Source organism: Misgurnus anguillicaudatus, chromosome 24, assembly GCF_027580225.2.
Source record: "Misgurnus anguillicaudatus chromosome 24, ASM2758022v2, whole genome shotgun sequence".
Taxonomy (NCBI): domain Eukaryota; kingdom Metazoa; phylum Chordata; class Actinopteri; order Cypriniformes; family Cobitidae; genus Misgurnus; species Misgurnus anguillicaudatus.
Window position 1 is genome coordinate 27,340,476 of NC_073360.2, and position 26,176 is coordinate 27,366,651.

Sequence of the window (26,176 nt, forward strand, 5' to 3'; positions counted from 1 at the left end):
TTTGTTTTATTGTCTTTACCTGTGTCTTAGATAATTATCCGTCTTATGCCCTGCCTGTCTTCAGTCTTGTCCGATCTGTACCGTGTTCAGCCAAGTTTATATTTACCGTTGTGTCAGTGTGGATTCCCTGCCCTTTTTCTTGTTTAATAATTAAAGGTTTTTTTTGTTTATCTACTTCCTCGTCCTCCTTCATCCTCAGGACACCTCAACCGTTACTTTTCCCTTACGAAAATGAATCATGTTTAAAAGTGTAGTTTTTTGGGGGTGGGGTGTATTGTTGATTACTATTAGCAAAACCATATTTTTAACTGAAGTAAAACCATGGTTAATTTTCGTAAGGGTTATACTTTACAATCTATATTCTATACCCTTTCCCCAACCTAACCCTCAAAGGAAACTTTCTCAAAGGCATTTTTAAAATCACAATTTGCTATGTTTATTAAGTTATTTGGTTTGCGAGGACACAGATAAAATCTTTACGTTAAAGGGCGTAAATCCCAGGGGGACAGGTTCCCCCTTTTTGAGGGTTCTCCCCCCATCTGAGGGTTGCCCCCCCCCAAAGAAATAACATGTAACTATGCGTATTAGCACAGATATAAAGATATAGTTTAAATCATTGTGTAAGTACAGTAAAACAATACAAATGCAAACGGAGATAATTTGTTTTTTAAGTTTTTAAACATTGAATGCCCCCTCTCTTGCCTCACAGTGGTTTGGTCCACAGGATGCGTTCTAAACGGATATATTTCCCCTCAGAAGGGCACTTAAGGGGAACGCCACATTAACAGTAGGTCCGGGTGAAGAGAAAATTGCGTTGTTTTTCATTACTCTGTTCGCAAAGTGTATTTAATCGGCCACAGCAAGACTATAAGACACAACTTCGCAACTTCATCTAAAATTTCTTCTTCAAGAATTTTGAACGTCCAAGAAAATTTGGCATATGGAGGATCTCTTTCGATTGGAATTTACCCAGACATAAGTTCGGTGAGAAACAAAGTTTTAGTTACAGTGAAACTCCAGTAAGTAGACAGTCAGTTTTACTCACTTTAAACATCGGATAAAGTGATTCTTTTCTCTTTAATAGAGATAATGCCGAGTCTTTTTAAATAAATTAGTCATGACAAAAAATGTCGACGAGTCCGCTATATAGATAAGACTAGCTAACATTACGTTTAAAGTTAAGTTCTAGTTTAATTTATTGACTGTAAACGGCTTCAAAAACACTGCAATAAATTAATAGTTAAAGAAGAAGGCTTTCCTCTGTGTACACATATCCTTAAAAGTACAATTCTAGTTGTATTATTAATGTCCCACCCACAATACTGCTCTTGAGAAATTTTACGTTTCTCTACTCTCAGATACAATTTACGCCCATACACGTCCTCGTATTGATAATATACAAAAATAAATGCTACAACCACATATCCGCCTGGTCAATAAAGTTTTATTGTAAAGGACAGCTATGACAGCTGTATGAAAAAAACCGTTTCTCAAACGAAAGGCTGCATCTTCCGGAGGTCGCATTGCAGTCTGCACGCGTCATTAAACCAGGTATTTGAATATGTAGTGTATATAAATAGCCTTACCGGTAACGCTTAAAAATAATGGTCCAATAGTAATGCAGATGGTTAGTGCTGCATTAACACTATCACTACTGCCCAGCCAACATTGCAAGGTGGGCCCATGTGGGCTTCCTACACTCTAAAAAAAGATTGGGTTGTTTTTAACCCAGGACTGGGTAACTATAGGACAGAACACATTTGGGTTTGTCCATGGGTTCCACTATGGACTCACCTGGGTTGCACACATGAATTTGATATAGAAACTGAGTGGGGCTTATGTGGGGCACATATTGGCCCCACCTAATGAAGCCCACATTATTTACCAGGGCCCAGTATGGGTTTTTAATGGGTACTGGACTGGTCCCCAATTATGTAATAACTATACTTTTAATGCTTAATTGTAATTTACTTAAATAATATATTTGTTTAAATTGAAAACCGTAGTTTGGTAAATATCAGTTTTCAGCATAAATATTCAACAGTTCATTCATCTATAACATCACAAAACATGAAGGAGTCTTAATTCTGATCATCAATTAATCTATACTCAACAGTTTTATACTTCCAAAGTATCCAGAGCCAAACTCATTAAATGCCCTTGCACGTTTGCTTTGATTCATCACTGTGCAGTCAGTGAGTATTACATTTTCTAAAAACACAACTCAGAAAATAAATTACAAATGTAACATTATAAATATCACAATTAAATGTAAAAATAATGCATTTTTATTTAAAATGTTTTACTGATCAAATCATATCTGTTATACTATTTGCTCTTTGTAAAAGTGACAATCAACCAAAAGTTATTATATCAAGATTTTAAATGTATAAATGCATAAAATAATTTTGCCCACATAGGTGCCATGAGGGCCCCACATTATTATCCCACATGGGCAAACCTATATGGGGCCCACATAGGGAAACCCACATGGGATCCACATATATTGCCCATGTGAAGCCCATACATGTAACCCATGCTGCCCAGATGGGACCCATGTGGGGCCCGCATATCAATGTTGGCTGGGTGGTAACTAATATAAAAGAGCGAATAACTAATCAGTAGGTATAGCATACTAATGTATGGGTTGAGTAACAATTAGTTACTTATTACTTATTTAATAGTCATTATTAATTATAACATGTTAAATAAATGAAGAGCTCTTTTCCGCTTTGTTCAGTTTTCAGAAAAAGTAAATTTTATTTACCTAGACCCACACCTTTTGTGAATATTCAATTTATTCTGTAAAAAATTTTTTTTTGCTCAGTCTGAACATGTTGAATAATGATTATTAAATCAAACAACAATATTGTTGATTATAAATTCAAAGTAAAAAAAATTCAAAACGCTATAAATTTTTTTCCATAAATTGATGTTTTTTCTTTAAAAAAAACAAAAAACACAAATAAGAGAACATGCAACATATACTCAGGGACTCTTCATATAAATGAATAAGTAAATTATTCAGATTGTGATATACATTAGAGCCAGTATGAAATAAACAGGATTACACATAACTAACTTGCTATTACTCCCTTCACCATTTCAGTTTTCTCCTTAGCAGGGCGTTAGGAACCTCTTTTGCTTTATATATTTCACATCTCTCTCTCTCTCTCTCTCTCTCTCTCTCTCTCTCTCTCTCTCTCTCTCGTCCACACACAGTTTGTATTAACCTCACACGCACACAGAGCGAGCTCCCCTCGATCTGCTCTCAATGACATACCATGTAACAACGCGCTCATAATGTCCAATCCAAAAAGCACAACTTTACAGACATCCCTGCATTGTTCACTAGCCACATTTTGTACTTTTGCACTACACACTATTTACAATAGCGCCTTATCATGGTCAATGTATCAAACGCCAGTCTGTCTATCAGCAGGCTATCGAACTATTCAGTACTTTTCATGTTACGTTAGCAGGCTTCTTCACAGGAAAAAAACTTTATCGCGAAGGAGAAACGTACAAAACGGTATTAAACGAGCCAGTTCTGCTGCAGAAAAGCGCTATATAAATGTAATGAATTATTATTATTATTACTTTAAAACATTAGGATAGGTGAAGAAAAGTAACTGATCCACCATTGCAAATACAGTTTAGTACAAACAACAAGACAACAAAGAACAGGAATCAAACATTATGGTAACAAACATGCTCCACAGCTTTCTGTTCTTGGAAGAAGTAAAAGTTAAAAGAGTAACTAAACCCTAAACCAACTTTTTTAAGTTAATGATCTGTAAAAATGATGCTTTGTTAGTGCTGTTCATTGATTTTAGTAAGTTTTTTGACATTTGGATATAAAGTGTTTCAATACTACAATATATGGTGTAAAAATGTCTGAGTGCTGCCCTCTTCAGGTTGAACGGTGGCTACTGCAGTTGAATTTTCCTAATGGATGTTGGGTCCAAAAAATGACTCGTGACGTAAGCAGGTTCAAGCTTACCACGCCCTTGTTACGATCTCACCACACACTTGGTACAAGCTTAGTTCGTCCCCTCTATCTTCGTTGGGATCTGCCCATTTTTCTTGCATTTTTCAAATATTTCCAGTGGGTGGAGTCAGGCTCTGACCAGGGGTTAAGTTACGCTTTAAAGAAGAAAAACGATAGTGTGTGTGCAAATGCTGTCTATTTCCTTTGTATAATTGTTTATAGTGAAGTGTCCTGTCAAAATATTTTCACACGCATGCGCTGTTGTACGCGGACTGTACGCGCACCGTCCGCGCAATCTCAAATTTTGGGCTGCACGTGGACGGACCCTCCTGATGACGAAAATGATGTCATGCGGACGGCGCGCATACGCGGACGTCCCTAGTATACTTTCGGCTTAACGTTGCTCTAACGTTACCGCAACGTTAGAAAAACGTTAAACTAACCTAAAAATAACTTTCCCCTAACGTTATTGTAACGTTAGAAAAACGTTAAATTAACCAAAAACAAACCTTAAAAAAATAACGTTATGGGAACCAAAAACTAATGTTAGGGGAATGTTTGTTTTGGGAATCATAAATTGTTAGCTGGGTAATAAGTTACAATGTTTTCACTTTAAAATAATGGTCAAAATTTTAAGTAATTCATTAAGAATAGCGTGGTAATACTTGAATAATTACTAATGGGTTACCATGATTTTCTTAATATTAAGTCAGTCTTCCACACTTATAAACATCAATAAGGAGGAATATAACAACGGTTGAAAACATGGAATCTGTATTTTGTGAGATAAGTTGGCTAGAGATAAATAGGTGTATTCCTTAAGTTGTTTAAATTAATAAGATAGAAAACAGAATAAAAATGCAAAGAATTCAATTTATATGGTAACATAAGAATTGAATCCTTAAGAGTTACCATATTTTACCCTTTCAGTGATGATAGGTAACACGAGTAATTAAAAGTAATTAAGTAAACATCATTTTTTTCAGAGTGTATTATTTATAGTTTACAGCAGTGGTTCTCAAACATTTTGTAAAGTACATTATAATAAATTCTGTGTAATTAAACATCAGAAAAATAAGGCTAACCAACAGCATCACATTGTACAATTTAATATGTTTTGTTTAATACAATAATACAAAATTAATAGGTTTTAGAATTTTTTTAGGGGGGAGACCTTACACAAAGGGGGTCGGCGCGCCGAAAAAGTATACAGGATCAGAGCTTATTTATTGTGATATGTAGTTAATTCATAGTTACTTTAAATAACTCTAAAGGGCTCATCGTGCGCAGGTCCTACGGCATAGCCGCGACGGCGTAGGTTCCGCGTTGGTTTTCATTTATACTTTTGCGTCGTCGTCCGCGTCGACGTGCAAACACACGCCCAGACCGCTGGTAGGCAGTAACCACGCGTGTAACCACAGTAGCAGCGCGAACGTCAAAGAAGAAGAAGCTTAGTTAACCCACAAACGAAGAAGAAACACCAACTTGTTGTGTATAATTTGAGAAGACCAGCAATGATGGAAGTAAATAAACAACGACTTTTAATGCAGTTTGAGTTAAATCACTCCTCAACTTGGCTCATCTTTGTTTTCACCGTCACAAACGGAAATACCTATGACGCATTTTTTTACCTGACGGTAGGGGTTTTGGTGGACCAATCACAGCGCTTGCGGTCCGCGTAGATCTGACGCGCTGTTAAAATTTTTGTGAGGTGCGCATCAGGCTACGCACAGGCTACGGATAGCCTACGCCGTAGCTACGGCGTAGAACCTACGCACGACTATAAATCGGGCTTCAGTTAATGTATTGTTCACCAGGATTTTTCAACATGCAGTAGTTAATGTAAATAGTTGTTGCTCGGCCCAAGCATTGGTGTGCTATTGCCTGCTGATTGGTTGATCGCTCTTCTTTATAAGTTATCAGTGGTGATTTCAGTGTTAATGCAGCACTAATCATTTGTTCTGCATTAGTTCCTGTATAACTAACTCTTAAGTATGGACCTTTATTTTAAAGTGTTACCGACTTACTACTACTTATGGGATCAACACTGTTGTTTTTTCTCACTGCAGCCTTGAAGCAGATGTTCAATATCAGGCAGGGCCTCTTATAGCAGTGTATGTGGAGAACAACATTGTCACTGTGCTCCTCTGCACAATCATAAAACATTTCTAATCTGCACTACATCATGAGATTGATAATCTGACTGGAGGGCCTCAATCCACTTCACATCACTCTTGATAACTTCACCAAAAGAGTGCTAAGGATCCACAAAATTGTCCTAGATTTGTTTCATTGGGCACCTACAGTAATAATTAACACTGAATATACTGGCTAAGGTAAGAGGTTAAGTATTAAAAAATAGGCCATCCTGCCATTGTTTTATTTTCAAGTTCAAGATTGATATCGAGCCTCAGAGATATATTTCTGTTTTTTAATTAGGATGTGTTCGGAAGTGAATAAAATTCTCTGCAGTTGGAACGAACTCAACGGTGGGCTTTTCAGGATGTTTTTTTATAGAAGATATGTCTACAGACGATTTCTGCATAACATGTTTTATTTACTTATACAGTAAACCTAACATTTATTCCAGCCTATTATTTAAATCACCCTTTTTAGAGCAGGGGTATCTTTGATATACTGTTGGGTAGTTTAATCTGTATCAACGCGTCATATTCTATAAAATAAAAAAAATCTACCACCATATTTATTTCTAAAACGTCTCTGCTGTTGTGTCCCGATGCGCGGGAACAGCAGGTAACGCAACTCACCGTTTTAGTTCGCTTGGTGAACTTCTGCTGTGGCTTCTCTCAAACACAGAGTCCTCGCCTTTCAAAGTCTGCGTTCTTTGAACTATCCAGCCAGAAAACAATTTCTATTGGTGCATCGCTCCCAATTTTCAATCAGTAACTATGTGCAATGAACAGGTGATACATGGACCATGTTCACTAAATGAAAACATACTGTGCGAATGGTTTGTAATTAGAAAAAAATTTAAGGTTAATGTCTGATGAAGTGCAAGTATTTTGTCCACATTATAGAGTAAATGTAAACTCTAAAACAGTAAACTCACCTATACAGAATAATACAAATGTATCTATGGAAATTATAATAATAAAAATGTAAAAAAAAATATGAAATATATTTTATATTTTAACATTCTGATGCAAATTTATATTGTTGTTCTAGTTCTTATAATTAACCCATTGGTGCCCTTTGATTTTTAATTGTGTCTGTGAAAACCCAGCTAAAGTGATTTATTTTTAGATTTACTGTTTTCTACAAGACATCATCTAAGTCTCTAGGAATCTTTAATGACAATCTGTTGTGAGAATGCTGTATCTCACAAACATTATTCACAGAAAGGAAACTTGATGAGTAAATTAATTAAATGCTGATCTTTCCAATTATGTACCAACCACTACAGAACTGCACTAACTTTACATTACTTTAACAAATGTGTTTTATAAACACAAAGTAATGCAACCAGAGAAAGCTAGCAAGCAAAAAAATTTGCTAGAACATACATACATTTTTATGTCATGCAACAGCAATTAGAAATTACATCTGAATCATTTTACCATTGTAATGGTATGTGCCATGACAAGGTTAATACCCTGCTTCATCAGTATTAGACATTGTAAACTTAGTTTGTAAACAAAAACACGTCAGGACCTTATAATCAAAATGCTATGGCATATGTCAAATTTATTATCATTGAATGGTTTCTTTATTTTAACGTTTTTTTTTTTAAATAACAAATCTAATTAATGGAAATTATGTCAATGACAATTTTTTATTTCACAGTTCACAGGGAGAGACCATGTTTAAAGATTTTGTTTACTGGACTGTGCCTTGGAATTACAGGATTTCTGGTGAGTCTAGGGCTGTTTCTCAATTCCAAGAACGCAAAGAACGGACTTGCGTCCTCGTGGAGATCGGTCTTGCCAGGCGACCTTGGAAGAACGAACTCGGAAGTTTTGCCGCAATGACTTCTGGGGCGTAAAGCGATTTCAGCAAGTCTGCACTCGATGCATCCTCGATATCAAGAACACATCCGGGTATTTTCATGCGTCCTCTGTCCTTGCGTTCTTGAGAATTGGAATGAACTTCGACCGTTAATGATGACGTAGAGCGAGGACACGCGGACGCAAGATCGCTGAAGAACGCATATTGAGAAACAGCCTAGCAATGAGTTAAATGTCCGACTTATGACATTCATGTAGTTGTATATTCAGTCATTTGTTTTTGTACATAGCTTTAAAACTAAGCAAGGCTCTGTAGCCTTTACATCTCAATCAGTGTTTTAATCAGTTCATTACTTATTTGTTTTTAAATAAAAATGCAAGGTGCGATTTGTTTTTTTTAATTTTGCACTGTTAATTATTGTTCTTAAACGTGTGATGAATTAAAGCCCTGAGAGATTTCATGACAAGTAACGTATGTTAAACATTCTAACTTTTGGTATCTAACTTTGCAGGTTTTATGGACTTATGTGGGAAGTAAAGAAGAGAAACCTTTAACCAGCTTTTTATTTAAGCCCTTTGCAAAACTTTACAACTCCAGAAATTCCTCCACCTCTCCTGCAGATGTTCAGCTAGATTTCAATTCAGAAGACTCAGAGTCAAATTCAAGTTCATTTTACTCTGAATTTGGAATCAGTTCACAAAGTTACTTCAGTTTACAGCAAACTCTTTACTGGGCTGGACCAGACACAACAATCACAAATGTGTCTCTGAGTACAAGTCCAGATCACTCCACTTTCATCATTCAGAACCTGAAAGACAGCTACCAAATAGGGGAGGAGCTTTTTGTTACTATCCATGCCAGAGACTTTAACAATAAATCTAAACGTTATGGAGGGGATTTCTTTCAAGCAAAGCTTTTCTCACAGCCCCAAAAGGTACTGTATCTCTTACATGTCTGCTGTATCAGTGATATTTACTGAGTTCTTATCTTTATCTAATCTTCATGGGCATTAATTTGAGAATAAAGAATGTTCTTCTGTCACAGGCCAGTGTGTTTGGGGAGGTGGTGGATTTGCTCAACGGCTCCTACTCTGTGCATTTTCTTCTGCCGTGGGTTGGAGAGGCACAGGTGGCTGTGCGTCTGATCCACTCCAGTGAAGCCGTGCAGGTCCTCAAGCATCACAGAGACACAGACTCTGACAGAGTTTTCTTTAATGGATATTTTGAAGGACCGGGACCAAATGGGACAAGGTTGAAAGAAACAGTGAAGTGTAATGTGAAGTGGGACGAGAATGGACTGGAGAGGATGGGGACTGGAGATTGCTGTTGTGACTACAAAGATTCTCGCACTGGAGAAGAATGGAGCTGTCAGAGACCCAAATCACTGCCATGCAGCGCTCGCGTGTATCACTCTATGGGCGGGTATAACAACCGTGTGACTGTCAATGAAGCAATGTTTATGTAAGAATAAATGAACTTTAGTTCCATTTTTGCATTTAAAGTGCATCCTATATAGCATTTTTCAGTAATTAACGAGTTTATAGTTTGAACACCGATGGAAAAACTAATCAGTATAATGTTATTTTTGACAGGAGTCAATCTGACAAAGGCATCAATGGACAAACAACACCAATCAAGATTCTTCCTTCCAAAGGATCAGTGGGAATTGGTATGTTAACCTTTTATACCTGATGTGATACTTTTTTTTAAGGTAAGTGGTTGCAGGCAATTAAATTATCTAAATTTAGATGTATTTAATTGAACTTAATTGAATACATATATCAAAACAACACTAAATAACTGATATATGTCAGCAAATGCTGATACATTAGCAAATGCTCTACTTGTCTGCACAATGCTAAACATTTAAGATCTCAACAATAAAACAGAAACCCTTTCAAATACTAATATAACAACATACTTAACCTTTATAAGTTCCCATCTTTTCTTATCTTAATTAAAAATGCATAAAATAATAACCATTTATTTTGACATTTACTCTCATCATTCAGTCTCATGCAAAGCATGCTGGGAACTGGAAATCCCCACCCAGTTTTAGCAATATTGCTTCAATACAACACAAATTATTCATGTAGTCCCAGTATGGAGCTTTTTTGAAGCCAATAGTGGGCGGAGCCTGCCTTCGGCATCTTGGCAGTGCGTCACCGTGCATCACTCGTAGATAACTGAAAATGGGTAAAAAGGCGGGACGTGGGTGAAACTGAGTGGATGGTTACTGAAACCAACAGTGGCAGGTCACCCTTCACTTAATTATGCAGGACTTTAAGGCTTAAAGCTACACTGTGTAGTTTTTTGAGTTAATTCTTAGCAAAAACCCATGTGTTCTTTCAAAAATATGTGCTCTTTCATGTGTAATTACTTTCACCCACTAATCAAAGTATTCTCGTGTAGAATCTGCTATTTAGAATACTTACGGGTGAGTCGCTCGAATGGATGAATCCATGTTGTGACTCCATATTTAAAATACATTCGCAGACGATTGACATTCCTATAAATTCAACCTCCGCCTTTCGCGCTTCAGACTACACTCCCGAGCCTCCCGAGGTTGCATTTGTAGGCGAAATACGTCATCAAGACGTAAAGAGAGATTTAGAAAGACAACCGCGACAGAAAAAACAACAAGACCAAAGTCAATATTGGAGTAGTTTTCCAAGATGGAAACAGCTCATGAGGCTCAAGGGACACAGAGGTTGCCTGCTTTTAATCTTCTCCGCAGGTAATTCAGCATTTTCGTTTAAATCTATCCAGTCTACGGTGTAAACTTGAAGTTTTATAGTTGCTTGGCTAACTAAAGCATGGTTGTGCATAACACTACATCTAGGATACTTTTCCTCGCGTCGATGAAAAAGGAGTGTCTAAGCTACGGTTTATGGTTGCTTTTTGTATGTGATTTAAAGCGGACATATCATGAAAATCTGACTTTTTCCATGTTTAACATAAATATGTGTGCTATGATGGATCACAGGCAAAGGACACTGTAATGTTTTGTTATTTTTTATTGATTTTTTTAAATTGCTTTACACTGTATTTTCAGGTTTTTATTATCGTGAAAACTCACCTAGAAAACTAGTTTAATTTTTAGCTTCTAAAGGCTCGTACGATTACACCGGGATGATTATGTCGTGGAATTTTAGCCGCATCAAATAATACTCACTAAGAGTGAAAGTCAAGGATCACACAGACACACTGTCGACAGAATTTTCTTTGTCTGAATTTAGTATATTCTGCAGAATAGGCTCTCACCCCCTGGTGCTAGAAGTCTAAACCCAAGAGCCCCGATTACAAGGTTGAACACACATTTATAGTAAGATGCTGAAACACGTACAATCATCCGTTTCTACGTCATCCAGAAGATAACCTTCAGTTTGTCAGTGATTAAGAACATAAACAGTTAAACATCATATAAGACAGCACATGATGGTACATGATGTTTAAGTCCTTGGACATTGTACTTGCTGAAAAGACAGAAAGAGCATAATTCTGTACGTTAGCAGAAAAACATGATCTCCATATGAATCACAATTTATGAGCTTATGATTGTAATTAAAAAACGAAAAATAGGATGAAAAATAAATAAAAGCATAATAAAAGTCCTCCACTACACTCCTCCCTTTTTATGATTTATTCATAACTTCATTTACTGTCATCGTTACGTAGCTCTGGTTATTACCCTTAACCATAGTGTACATAGAGTTCTGTGCAGTTGCAAAAGCAAAAATGCACACACATAATATGATCATGGACCTCATTTTTGAAAGAAGAAAAATAGTTCGTTTTCTTGGAGAAATTGAGCACAGTTAGAGTTGGGGTCGTGAGCCCTTGATGGTTTCGGATTGAGCACAGTTAGAGTTGGGGTCGTGAGCCCTGAGCGCAGTTAGAGTTGGGGTCGTGAGCCCTGAGCACAGTTAGAGTTGGGGTCGTGAGCCCTTGTTGATTAATTTCCTTTGTAGGTTCGGGTTTGGTAGGACCACGGTGCATTCGTGCCAAGCTATTCTGCTTTGTTGTGTGAATGAAATTACCTTAGTGTCTAAATTAATTTCTGGTCTCAAAGCTGGTGTTGTAATTACAGTTATTAAGGTGCATGCGTCATTCCGGTCACCAACATTAAAAATTTCGTGTGCGTGTGTCCAAACCAAACCCAGAATACTGGAGTCCTCCTCCAATACTTTGTGAGCTGTTGCCGTTCTCTCGTGTCATTCTTCGTACAAACTTGCAGGATACAGGGGTCTGTGGCTCCCTTCAAGGCGGAAAAGTGGTCAGTAGCAGTCAACTAGTCGTCCTCCCTTTGGTTCACAACTTGCAGTCCAGGACCAACCCTCCGGCAATGGGCAGCGTGCACCCAGGTGGCACGCTCCGCGACCTTCACGGCGGTGTGGGTCGTCAGCAGAACCTGAAATGGCCCCTCCCACCGTCTCGCCTTCCAGGATTTCCTCCTCAGGTTTTTCACCAACACGAAATCTCCTGGTTTGATGTTGTGCAAAGGTCCCTCTGCGGGGCGTGGTAGTGCTGCTTTAACCTGTTTTGAGATATTTTGAAAGATAGAAGACATAGAAATACAATACTGCAACATGTCATTTTCATTTTGAAGGGTATCACCTGTCACCCTGTGTGGTTCCCACCCCATATGTGGGGGTCTTCCAAAAAGTATTTCAAAAGGGGACAATTTTGTTCGGTCTCTGACCCTCATTCTCATGTACATGAGTACCAGTGGTAAGCACTGAACCCAATTCAATTTTGTTTCTTCACACATTTTGCTTAGTTTTGCCTTGATGGTGCCATTCTCTTTTTCCACTGCACCTCCACTTTGTGGGTGGTAGGCGCAGTGATTGGTCAAATTGATTTGCAAAAATTTACCCACATCTTTCACCACCTGCGCGTGCGTTGCCTCTGGACACCACGTCCTGTTCCTTGGTGTGCGCTTTGCATTTACACACAGCTATTTGAGAAAGGAGTAAAATTTGCTCTAGGAGAGCAGCTGTCAGTAAAACCAGCAGTCAATGTAAATGGTTATAGATTGATTAGTAGCAAGTTGACAAGCTTGTGTTAGTGCATGCAATTCAGCCACCTTTGCAGATTTGTGAGGTGGTAAGCATCCGGATTTCACTACTTCAATGTCAGACACACCTGCCCACCCCATCCTATTCATGCCTCTGTCATCTCTGGAAGAGGAACCATCCACAAAATATGTGAGGGTGCAATTAGGTATGGGTGTGTCAGCTAGGTCAGGCCTCGGTGTACATACTTCCCGCAGGGCAGACAAACAACAATGTGGTGTACCTTCATCAGGTGTAGGTAACAATGTCGCCGGGTTCAGAACTGTACATCTTTCAACTGTGACATTAGACATTTGTAACAATGCACAGGAATAACGCAGCCACCTTGCTGCAGACAAGTGAGATGTGCGCTGTTCAAGCAGTATGTGAGACACAGAGTGAGGGACCAGCAGCCGCAGCTGTGCGTAACCCACAAACTCACTGCTGGCTTGTACAGCTTTCTCTGCAGGTGCCACTGCCCTGAGACATCCTGGTAGGCCCCTGGCAACCGCATCAAGGCGACCTGAAAAATATGCAACTGGTCTCAACTTGTCACCATGTTCTTGCAACAAAACAGATGTCATACAGCCATTTCTTTCATCCACCATTTGAACAAAAGGCTTTTTTGGATATGGCAGCCCCAAAGTGGGTGCCTGCTGTAATGTCTGTTTTAGTTCCACAAATGCCGTTCAGCCCTCTCTGTCCATCTTATCTTCTCTGATGGTGCTAAAGGTTTTTCATAAATCATGTCATGCAATGGTTGTTGCATCTCAGAATAGTTAGCAATAAAAGTCCTGCAATAAGATGTCATACCCAAAAATGACATTACTTGTTTCTTGGTAATGGGTTTTGGTATGTTAGCTATTGCCTCTATTCTCTTTGGAGAGAGACTTACCCATTGGTGTAATTTCGTGTCCTTGGGGTTGACCTTGTACAGGAAAAATGGGTGTTCTTACAGGTGAGTGTGGGCAGGGAACAATTATCCCTTTCTCCAATAAGGCCTCAAATACTGGCCTTATTCCCTCAAGCGCCTCCCTTTTCAGAGGGTATTGAGGTTTGCATGGTCTGTAATCACTCTTTGGGGTGATAACTACTGGTTCACACCCTTTAATCAAACCCACATCATATTTATCTTTAGCCCACAGGTAATCAGGTACTTTGTCAAGAACCTCTTGCGGTAAATCAATGCTAGCACACATCATGTGCGCTGGCAAAATGTTTTGTGTATTTGAGTCTGCAGAAACAGCTTTCTGTATTACAACTCTCTCTCTCTCAGCAATGAAAAAGAAACACAACTTCTCCGGTGTGCTGTTATCTGCTCTGAGAACTGCACGTTATCTGACAACATTTCCCAATCAACAGCCTCGCTGCAGGCCTTTGCAAATTCACCTGCTTTTTCCCATGGCTCACTGGTATTTTTTGCAATAGAAACATGGGGTACCGAATTTTCAACATCAAAAATTTGTTCTTGCTTTTCTGTCAATTTAACGAGTGCCACACACCATGAGTCATTCCAGCATATATGGGTTACAGTCAAACCCTCTGTTTTTACAGAAAAACCAATTCTCTTCCCGCTCTCTCTTTGTTATGTCAACAAACATGAGCTGTGTCATGCATGTTATCAGCTGGAATGACCTTGCTGGCTTGTGGCAATCTTATCTTCCCTTCAGCATGCAACTCTTCACTCTGAAAGGCCCATTCATACACATATAACAGAGACACACACATAGACAACATTCTGGGATCCCAACAAGAAATACTCAGGCCTTGGTTGTTACATAAGATGCTAGCATTCATTTTACACATCAAATCCCTCCCCATGAGGTTTACCGGACACGCGTCAGACAAAAGGAACATATGCATAAACTCATTACCGTCATGCATACAACAGAGTGGAGCAGTAAATTCTTCCCTCACTATATGCCCCGTAGCACTCATAGATGAGTTAAACTGCCCACTCAAGGTGACAAATGGGAATTCATCTTTGCGTATGACAGAGTGAGTTGCATCCAGAGTCTACCATAAACAACAATACCTGTCCCTCAACCATTATTTCTTCGAGAGGCAGTTTAGAGTATGCCTCTCGATCAATATCAAGCAAAGCAAGTCCTTCATTGCATAGAGCATTTCTTTCCCTATCACACACATCAGAAAAAACAGAATTAGCAAGCAGATAATATGGCATTTGAACCGCAGAAAAAACAAGATTGGACTTACCCCCTTCCGTCTGATTCTCTCTTTCCCCCTCCTGGCTTCAGTCCCCTTTTTCTTTACACCCCGCAAAGTTTCCCGCGTCTGCTTGGGATTCCGGTGTCGCTTGAGATTTCAGGAATTGGAAACATTGGTTTTTCAAGTGTCCTTTCTGTCCGCAATACCAGCAAACTTTTTCTTTTGGATTTTCCGGCCACTGCTTTCCTCTCCTCTTCTCTCGTTCTTTCTGCTGCCAGTTCTCCTGGAAAACGTTGTCCTTGTGAAAGGAAACTGTGCTGATAGCGCCGTTGCTGGCCCCATTCGCCTATCTTGACAAAAGCTGAAGATAGTTGTTGATCGGCCTTTCTCTGCTTCTTTCGTTTTTCTTCGTCATGCAGGCATTCAGCATGTAGAGAATGTGTAATGACCTCACTCAGCTTTCCTGATTCCCATCCGATGCAGGTTTGCTTCACCTTCGTTGGAATTTCAGGTTGAAGTCCCCCGAGGAACATTTGCTTTAGGTAGGATTCCCAGGATGTTACCTCTCCTGTGTTGATGTTTTTATCTGGACTTCCTCCTCTTCCTCTTCCAAAGTGCTGTTGAGGAGGATTGGTGAGTTTAGCTCAGGTGGTAGTTCTTGTGCGGGTGGTTGTGGAAGTCTTCTTGGAGGGGGTTGGAGATCATCGTCTAGAAGAGGTACCTTTGTATAAGAGAAATGTACGCCAGGTGGGGTACGTGCAGGTGCATATGGAGGAGGAAAAAACAGAAAGTTAGGTTCATCATGTAATGAATCTGATGTAGGAAAACATTATGTTTAATGTTTAGCTCTGACTTAGTCTGAGTCAGTTCGTCCTTGGTCTTTATCTTACTCTGTGCTCTCATTTCTCTGCCATCCGCAATGATTTTTTCCCTTAATAAAGTGAGTGCTTTTACACTCAGTGTTCCTTTACGGAGGAAAATCATACCTTTTCTCCCAGATTTTACGCTTTCCAACGCCCCCGTGCCCTTTGATTTGATCACTCGAGCATACACACCATTTTCCAGATCCATTGACTTTGTACTCTCTTTCGAATTACCCTGACCCATGGTCACGAACGAAAAACGCTTACCGTATTATCTATTCAGATGCCACCACAACGGTTCTTTTCCAGATTCCGTCAGCTTTGACTTCAGAAATGTTTGAGACTCTCCCTTCCCTTAGGCCTGGGTACAGAGCCCGAGACCTCTTGTCTCAGGGGTGATCAGTCAGTCTCTCCCAAACCTTCTGGAGTCTTCAGCTGTGGAATCCGCATCCTCATCGCCATTATTGTCGTGGAATTTTAGCCGCATCAAATAATACTCACTAAGAGTGAAAGTCAAGGATCACACAGACACACTGTGGACAGAATTTTCTTTGTCTGAATTTAGTATATTCTGCAGAATAGGCTCTCACCCCCTGGTGCTAGAAATCTAAACCCAAGAGCCCCGATTACAAGGTTGAACACACATTTATAGTAAGATGCTGAAACACGTACAATCATCCGTTTCTACGTCATCTAGAAGATAACCTTCAGTTTGTCAGTGATTAAGAACATAAACAGTTAAACATCATATAGGACAGCACATGATGGTACATGATGTTTAAGTCCTTGGACATTGTATCTTGCTGAAAAGACAGAAAGAGCATAATTCTGTACGTTAGCAGAAAAACATGATCTCCATATGAATCACAATTTATGAGCTTATGATTATAATTAAAAATGAAAAATAGGATGAAAAATAAAACATAATAATATGAAAATAAAAGCATAATAAAAGTCCTCCACTACAATTATCTTGCGATTATTGCCGACGTTTAACACTTCGTGACTAAACAAAGGGCACCAATGTGAGTGTGCACACCGACACGTAAAATGCCTGGCGTAAAAGCGTCATTAAAAAAAAAAAACACCTCAGGCTTGTACAAAAGCTTCACATAATCAGTTTCAATTGTGATTTGTAAAAAATGCATTTTATTTACAGAACCCATTGAATTACTTTTGACATTTTTAAATTACAATTTCAACTTAGAGTCACTGTTTCACTTTTTCCTGCAGATGTGACACAGAAATGTCATCCTGGTTTGCACACACCAGTTCCAGCTGGGTTTTACCTGAATGATGTTTGGACATCATTTGTGTGTAGCACCCGTCAGTTTACTACCCAAACAACAACACAGTGCCTGAAAGACAAACACATCTACATGATGGGAGACTCGACCATGAGACAATGGTTTGAGTTCTTGCTGAAAGCAGTACCAAGTGAGATAGATAGTTTCTCCATATAAATCAAAAAGCATTGAATGTTTACTGGTTCAGTACAATTTTAGCTTAAAGGTGACATAGAATGATTAAACGGAGTATTTATCCTTGTTCTGTGATGTGACATGTAGACAAAAAATTTTTTGTTTGGGTCTGTAATGCCTCAGACGCTTCACATTGGGATCATCGTTGTTGGTGTTTCTCACTGCAGCCTTGAAGCAGATGAACCTGCATGTTGAATATCAGGCAGGTCCTCTTCTAGCAGTGGATGTGGAGAACAACATTGTCTTACACTGGAGGGCTCACGGTCTTCCTCTGCGCTGTCTGAAAACTGAAGTTTCTAATCTGCACTACGTCAGTAATGAGATTGATGATCTGACTGGAGGACCTCACACAGTTATTGTTTTTAATCTGGGACCACACTTCACAACATATCCTCTGGATTTCTTCACCCACAGAGTGTTGAGGATCCGCAAAGCTGTTCTAGATTTGTTACAGCGGGCACCAGACACTACCATCATAATCAAGACCGTAAACACCGGCTATAAGGCAAAAAGTTAATAATATCAATCATAAACAGGATACATTGCATACATTTAGGTACATATATATTTGCACACTGACACATGTTTTTTTATTTTAGCTGTTTACCAAAACATATTCAAAATACAGTTACATAACCAATATTTGGCTAAAAGTACAGACTCTCTTCTCACATCAAAATTACATGAATTTCAGGAGTTACAGGCGCTTAATACAGTGGTGTTAAAAAAACAGCAGTGTACTAATAAAAGTGAATAAAGTGCAAACATTTTATAAATGGAGTTTGTTTTCTTATTTCAAATGTATTGAAAACATTAAACATTCAATTACAAATCAAAGCATTAACAAAATGTACAAGTCTGTCTTGTTCTTTTAAATGGAAACAAAGAAAAATATAGCTGCAAGCAGCGATGGCGGGCCCTCGCACGTTTTTTTTTATTGCTATACGGTGCCTCAGAGAAAACGATGCATGGTGGGCAAGTGCATCAAGTGGGTAAATATCAGTGGGCTATTTAATGTTGTTACTGACCCATTTGGGTACTGCAGGTAAAACAAACCCCACATTTTAGACAAACGGGGGTGCTAGTGCCACTAAATAGACACGCCTTTATCTGACCTTTTTGTCAACACTTAACAGCCGACAACTCTGATGTGTGTGCCAATTTGAAGTTAATCTAAGCACGCCAAGAGCCTTAATATGCTTGAAAAAAAAGTGAAGTTTGACGTGTTGCCATGGGAACAGCGTTCGAGATATCAAATATTCCTTCGCAATTTAGCATCTACAATGTCTCAACATAATGTTGACCATGTTTGTTGTCAATCGCATGAATCCTAAAGGAGAAGTATTTAAAAGTTCACAGCATGTAACTGTCAGTCTTAAATATGTGTAAAAATTAAGGTAAAGTTTGACACGTTGCCATGGAAACAGAGTTTGAGATATCAAAAATCCCTTCGCAATTTGGCATCTACAATGTCTCGGCACAATGTTGACCACTTCTGGTGTCCATCGCATGAATATCCTAGAAGGAGTATTTAAAAGAACATCGGATGGAACTTTTAAAAAAATCCACCTTTGTGACTGACACACTTCCTGTCGCCTGTAGGCACATCGATGCGATCAGAATCTTTGGCCAAACAAACACCCAACGTGTCATCACAATAAGAAATTTTTTGCCTTAGATATTAGACACTTCCTGTTTCTCTGAATTCTCATGAGATTTACTCACGGTAGGGGTGCACGATTCAGAAAATTTCACGATTCGATTCTGATTTTTATGCTCAAGATTCGATTCAAAATTGATTTTCGATTCAAAAACGATTCTTGATTTTAAAAAACGATTTACAGTATGTAAATGTAGTTTACTTCTTCCTATGTGACTGATTGTAGTAGATATACAATTTTAAAGAAAAGAAACACAACAAATTAAATGTAGTTTGATATTACTTTGTCTTTATACAAAAATAAAAACTGATATGAAGCAATTAGATGACCCCTTTTATCAAACTCTATTAAATACAATAATATAGTATATTAATGATAGACAGTGCAGTTCTATAGATTATAAATGTGACTGGCGTTATAATGGTTATTATTTCTATTAGATAGAGCAGAAGCAAGGAAAGTGCCTCTCTTTCTATTTCTCTCATTTCTCTATTTCTCTCTATTTTCTCATTATTTCAGATTCAAAAGTCTACCTGCTGTCCTAGTGACAGGGGACTTTACATTACAGCTTTGCGTTTTGTAAATCTTGAGTCAGCTTGAGCTTTGCTTGTTCAGTGCAATAGATTTTGGAAAAGATATGGTTTATTAATAATGATAGAAAAGAGCCAGTTGTTATCGCACACCGAACTCATCATGTCGCACACAAAATGTCATTATTAAAGAGTGTCATCATCACAGAAAAACAAAAAAGACAAAATTTGATGCCAGAAATACTTGGGCACTTGTTAATATAACTGGGCAGCGCACCCAAGTATAGTTAATGTGTGGGAAACACTGTGACAAGAGTGTGCAGGCATCAGAGTGAATACGACACAGCGCCATCGATGGGAATACTGAGATAAACTCATTTCAGGACAATAGTAAAACGGCATTACAAAAAAAATTTATGAATCGATTTTTGGAATTCTATGAATCAATTCAGAATCGGCAAAGCTTGAATCGCGATTCAAATGTGAATTTGCACCCCCCTACCTCTCGGGTTCTTTCTTCAAAGCAGTGAGAACACAGAAGGTTGGCTTGTGTGTCGGCTTGCAACCTCTGTTTTGGTGCTGCACATTTGCACCACTATAAAAGGCCATTAGAGCAAAAACGTTGCAAAACTGTTTTTGTTCTCCTCCTCTGCCTTGAGGGCTGATGTTGCAGAGCATCGGCACTCAGGCTCTCACTAGCTGCATTCCAGAAAACCTGTGTTTGGCTAGGTCCCCGTATAGCGCCCCCTTGAGGTTCCCTATGCGTGTTTTTTCCGTGGAGCTAATCTACCGCGTTTTCTCTTAGCTCTGGCTGCCCTGCCAACGACGCTATAGAAAAGGTGTAGTTCAGGGCCAGTTCATAAAAAGCATCTCACAATTGAGGGGCCGGAGATATAACAGTGATGATGAATACATTTTCTTACATTTAAACATACTAAATGTTATATTTTGAAACTGCATAAAAACAAAATCAATGCATTGTACAACAGGCATTTTCTACAAACATGTATTTTGAAACTGCATTCAACAACATTAGTGCATTGTTAGATGTCAAAGTAGGCTTTTTCTACATCCAGACATGTTCGTATGTTGTATTTTAAAATTGCATAACAACATAAGTACATTGTAAGATGCCCAAGTAAGCTTTATTCTACATTTAAATAAGTAAATAAGAGCCATATCACACAGATTGAGAATTTAACTCATTTACTCACTTCAGTACACATAACAAAAAAGTTTATAATATGGAACATAATTGTTTTATGCTGTTTTTTGTCAAAGCTAATTATTACAGTAGCCCTATTTAAACTACAACAGCCATCTTAATAACTGGCAAACATTAGGCTCTAATAAGACAGAATATGTTTTTAGATTGCGCAAGAGCAGTAAAATCAGGTGTATGATTGTCACGCATACAGTGGGGCAGGTGCTGGGCTGTGAGCGATGGGCGACTTACTCGTTTTAATTGCATTCTTGTGTGAGAACGATGACTCGCATAATATTTGAGCCTTTGTCTGCTTTGAATTTTGGAGAAACGGCAGGATCTTTTTGTCTAGTTCACAAAACCGTTTCAACGAGTTTCCTTTATTAAGACATCTAACGTTAATGCCATTGTGGATAAGCATAAACATATCAGACAACAATTGTCGGAAGAGGCAGTGTTTTAAGCTGGAAATGCAACAAATAAAGTTAAAATAGCCATAGAGTCTGGTCTCTTAACTCACCATTGTCAGCGAACGTGTCTAGAGATGCGGGCGCGAGCGGGGGAGGCGATCGCGTTGAACTTGTGGACCAAAACGCGAATATAAACACGTGACACCGCTGCTAGCACCAGTCACGTGACTCGCGCTCTGCAGCTCATGCTGTATGAAACAGACGCACGCGCATCAACTCGTAACTGTAGGGCCCGTTGTCTAACTTACTACATTTATTCTAGAGATGTCTTTTTTACAGACTACATAAAGGGCCGGATAAAATTACCCTGGGGGCCGGGTTTGGCCCGCGTGCCGCCAATTGAATAGCCCTGGTGTAGTGGATGCTCTGATGCTCGAATGCATTCTCTGAACTCCTTTCAAGCAGAGGTTTCCGCCTTCCGATTGGTTAGCTCATTACCATAAAGTTGAGCTGATTTCAACTCTCCTCGACACTAACACAGTACATGACGCGCCGCTCCGCTGCTCGCCCGAGCTCACCGCCCGTTCCCATTGAAAATGAATGACTTTCGGTCACTTTAAAGAGTAACTAAACCCTAATCCAACTTTTTTTAGTTACTGATCTGTAAGAATGATGGTTTATTAGTGCTGTTCATTGATTTTAGTAAGTTTTTTGACATTTGTATATAAAGTGTTCCAATACTACAATATATGGTGTAAAAACGTCTGAGTTGAATTTTCCTATTGGATGTTGGGTCCAAAAAATGACTCGTGACGTAAGCAGGTTCAAGCTCACCACGCCCTTGTTACGATCTCACCACACACTTGGTACGAGCTTAGTTCGTCCCCTCTATCTCTGTTGGGATCTGCCTACTTTTCTTGCATTTTTCAAATATTGCCAGTGGGTGGAGTCAGGCTCTGACCAGGGGTTTAGTTACGCTTTAACGCTTTCGCCGGTGGCGGTGTGAAAGCACAGTTATGATACGAGCAGACAACATAAAATAGTGTTCAGGCAGTGTGATTGCATTTCCATGCATGGTTTCCTGAGGCACTGGGTCGCTGGTGCTTTTTGGTGATATAATCGAAGACAGAAGCATTCAGATAATTTGTTCACTTCTCTGGATATTGTGAAGGGGTTTTTCTTTATTACGGAGAGGATAATTTGATAATCCACCATTGTTATCCTATATGGATATCCGGGACTTTTTTTGTTGCTGAGCTCACCAGAGTGTTTCTTTTTTCGGAGGCTGCATCTGAAAGTTTAGGCAGGTTAGTCACCTTTTGCCTCGTTGCCTCATGAGGCAATGATTTCGGCAGCATGAAGACAGCTAAAGGGAAACGCATTCCCTTCATAGGCAGCGTAATGGAATTCAGTTTGAAATATAACCAGAGACTAGTGTTGTAGTTCTCGAGACCGGTTTCGGTCTCAAGACCACTTTTTAAAGGTCTTGGTCTCGTTTTGGAATCGACCGCATTTTTACTCGGTCTCGTCTCGGTCTCAGACAAAGAGGATTCGGAATTTTATTTCAAGACCGGTCAAGACCACAACTGATCACAAATGTATTTTTTTATCATTAATTTTATGCAGTTTATTCATGTTTGGCATATGATGTTGGCATTGTTTAAGTTTCTCCCAATGACAGTTTTTCTAATTCTATTACTAAAAACACCTGCATTGTGTTAAGTGGATGGCAAGCTATGGAAATACAGTTCAGAATAAATGGTTAAGTTGATTTCAGCTCTTTAGTGTTTGTTCACTTTTATTTGCTTATAGACAAAGATAAATTCCCACATATCTGCAATGCCCTTGATTATTTTATCAACTTCTCTGTTGTCACACAAACTCGCACACACACACACACACACACACACAAACACACACACACACACACACACACACACACACACACACACACACACACACACACACACACACACACACACACACACAAACACACAAAAAGTGACAAATCATATTAATTTATCACATTTTATCAAAAGTGTGTTAATTCAGTGACTTGCACTGGTCTTGGTCTCGGCCTGTTTTGGTCTTGACTCGGTCTCGACCCTTTAAAGTCTTGGTCTTGTCTCGGTCTCGGCCTGTCTTGGTCTTGGTCATGACTTGGTCTCGGTTTAGGTGGTCTTGACTACAACACTACCAGAGACTTTGTGATAACTAATCGCATATTTAAAAACTACAAAACTCACTAGAAATTCAATAAAAAGGTGTAAAAAGTGAAAATAAAACTTTATTTACACTAAATTTGTGCTCCAGTTTCTTGGCCGCCATTAATTTTTTTCGAACTCGACCGGGCTCGACCAATAACATTCCTCGCACACGCCCACACAACGAATTGTGGGACAAGACGATGAAGGAATCCCAGGATTTAGAAAGTAAACCAAACATTAGATTCAGACATGCCTTTATGCCTTCCTGCCTTGGAATGCTGCCTCCGAAGCCCGAATGTACCAAATGTTGAACTGATCACTACTAATTTTCCTCCTATCTGACTGATGTATTTGTTATGTTTTTGAAAGCTGCATAACTTGCATGGAGATCTCCCTGAACCACATGATGTGGGTTACAGCCACAGCTACCAAATGCAAATGCCACACTTCAATCAACTCCAGACCTTAAACATGCTTTGTTTATGAGGAAATTATTTAACAAATAGAAAATACCTATATCCATTAGCTTGTATGTAAATTTTCCCATTACTTTTGACCTCTTTTAAAGGGGAAGCTACATATTAAACACCTGTTAAAATCCCAAACCCGTCATCCAATTTTGATGTGAATACACTCACATTACAGAGAGTCTGTACTTTAAGCCCACATCAACTATATAACTGTTTTTGAACGTGTTTTGGCAAACAGCCGAAACAACAAAACCTGTGTCAGTGTCCAAATATATATAGACCTATATAGACATGTATGCATGTTTGTGTATATTGTGCCTAAGGTGTATTTCTGTCTTTCCAACAGGATGTGTTTGGCAGTGACTGGTATTCTCTGCAGTTGGACAGAATCCTACGGTGGGCTTTTCAGGATGTTGGTGTTTATATTTTGGATGTTTGGCAAATGACAGCCTGTCACTACAACAAAGAGGAGATTCATCCAGGTCCTGTCATTATCAAAAATGAGATGGACATTTCCCTTTCTTTTATTTGCCCTGAATGATTTTGTCATATCAAGAGGTAAAAGCAACAGTCATGCTGGGTTCAGATTTTCCTTCTGCCCCCCCAAAATGTCCAGCCAACCATAAAAAAACGGAGTCTTTCAAAAAAGATCTTCTGTTGGCAAACGCTAGAGTTTACAACTCCCACCTACTTTTGTCTGATTAGCTTATTCAAGCCTTGGAGGTCTTTTCATCAGTATTTAACTCACAGGAAAAGTACTACTGTTCTCTATGACGGTAGCTCAAAAAACCGCATCTTTAAAATATATATCAGACACAATGGAATTTAGTATTACATAAACGTAATAACACAACACATATTAAAATGAAACTTTTTTTTATAGTAAAACATGCCCAAAAAAGCCCCTTATCCTTTCTTAGACTCACCACATTATTTATTCATTCAAATACAACAGCCAATAGCAAGTCTCCAACAGCATTTAATCCCAGCCAACATTGATATGTGGGCCCCACGTGGGTCCCATCTGGACAGCATGGGTTACATGTGGACATGGGCTTCACATGGGCAATATATGTGGGTCCCATGTGGGTTTCCCTCATGGCATCTATGTGGGCAAAATAATTTTATGCTTGAAATACATCTTTATACATTTAAAATAATAACTTTTGGTTGATTGACACTTTTAAACAAAGAGAAAATAATATAACAGATATGATTTAATCAGTATAAAATTTTTAAATAAAAATGCACTATTTTTGACATTTAATTGTGATATTTATAATGTTTACCTGCATTAGAATTTTTCAATTATTAATTTTATTTCAATTTGCACAGCTGAGAATTAGTGAAAATAAGAAATTTCAGAAAGTTAATCAGTTTGTTAGTGTGTTAATTAAAGAAATGTTTCAAACATTCTGGAAGGAGCCTGATTAGTGGATTGTAATTTATTTTCAGAGTTGTGTTTTTAGAAAATGTAATACTACAGTACAAGTTCACGAACTGCACAGCGATGAAACAAAGCAAACGTGCAAGGACATTTAATGAGTTTGGCTGTGGATGCTTTGGAAGTTCTTCATAAAACTGTTGAGCAAAGATTAATTGATGATCAGAATTAAGACCATCTCCAGAACAGTGAGCAATATTTGTGTTGTTTTTGAGTCTGAATTATTTTAAGAGTTTGATTTCTTTCAATGCTTATTTTAAGTGTTATGTTAAATTGTTAGTCATTTACTGGATTAGCAGTTTTGAAATGTTGATGATTATTTTAGCACTGAAAGTGTTATAAATTGACAAAGTATTTTGATATATTGAACCTGTACCGTTTTTTTATTTGATTTTTCATATTGCACTTCCTTCATGTTTTGTGATGTTATAGATTAATGAACTGTTGAATATTTATGCTGGAAACTGATATTTACCAAACTGAAATTATGTTGCTTTATCGGTTTAAAATTTTAAACAAATATATTATTTAAAGGGGACAGAGAATAATTTTTTTTTTACCTTGTCTTTGTTGAATAATGGTAGTCTACCCGCATTCACGAACATACAAAAAGTGCTAGACATGCTAAACATCTCAGTCTCATACACTGTAAAAAGTCATTCTGCAGGTTTGTAGATTTTATGAAATTGAATATGTAAACTTTATTTAATAAAATTAATTTCATGTA

The 26,176-nt window shown here is 38.4% G+C and overlaps 1 protein-coding gene across 4 annotated transcripts; it reads left to right on the plus strand.

Annotated features, from left to right (window-relative positions):
- The first annotated feature begins 749 nt into the window (after positions 1-749).
- Positions 750-26,176, plus strand: LOC129438244 (NXPE family member 3). Of its 4 annotated transcripts, none has more exons than XM_073863115.1 (10): positions 750-1,551; positions 6,061-6,327; positions 6,431-6,480; positions 7,796-7,863; positions 8,469-8,891; positions 9,002-9,417; positions 9,549-9,625; positions 17,276-17,479; positions 17,691-18,028; positions 24,352-26,176. In XM_073863115.1, exons 3-10 carry the CDS (start codon positions 6,432-6,434, stop codon positions 24,544-24,546), a joined length of 1,770 nt encoding a protein of 589 aa, XP_073719216.1. In that variant the 5' UTR covers positions 750-1,551; positions 6,061-6,327; position 6,431; the 3' UTR covers positions 24,547-26,176. The 4 variants fall into 4 exon arrangements, with proteins under 4 accessions (XP_073719216.1, XP_073719217.1, XP_073719215.1 ...); XM_073863116.1 differs by having other exon boundaries at positions 750-1,019; XM_073863114.1 differs by having other exon boundaries at positions 750-984.

Excerpts from the sequence above, each read along its gene's own strand:
- LOC129438244 (XM_073863115.1), top strand. The coding sequence starts at position 6,432 with ATGTGTTCGGAAGTGAATAAAATTCTCTGCAGTTGGAACGAACTCAAC. Across the intron at positions 8,892-9,001 it reads TTTTCTCACAGCCCCAAAAG|GCCAGTGTGTTTGGGGAGGT; the intron begins GTACTGTATCTC and ends CTTCTGTCACAG. Across the intron at positions 18,029-24,351 it reads CCGTAAACACCGGCTATAAG|GATGTGTTTGGCAGTGACTG; the intron begins GCAAAAAGTTAA and ends TCTTTCCAACAG.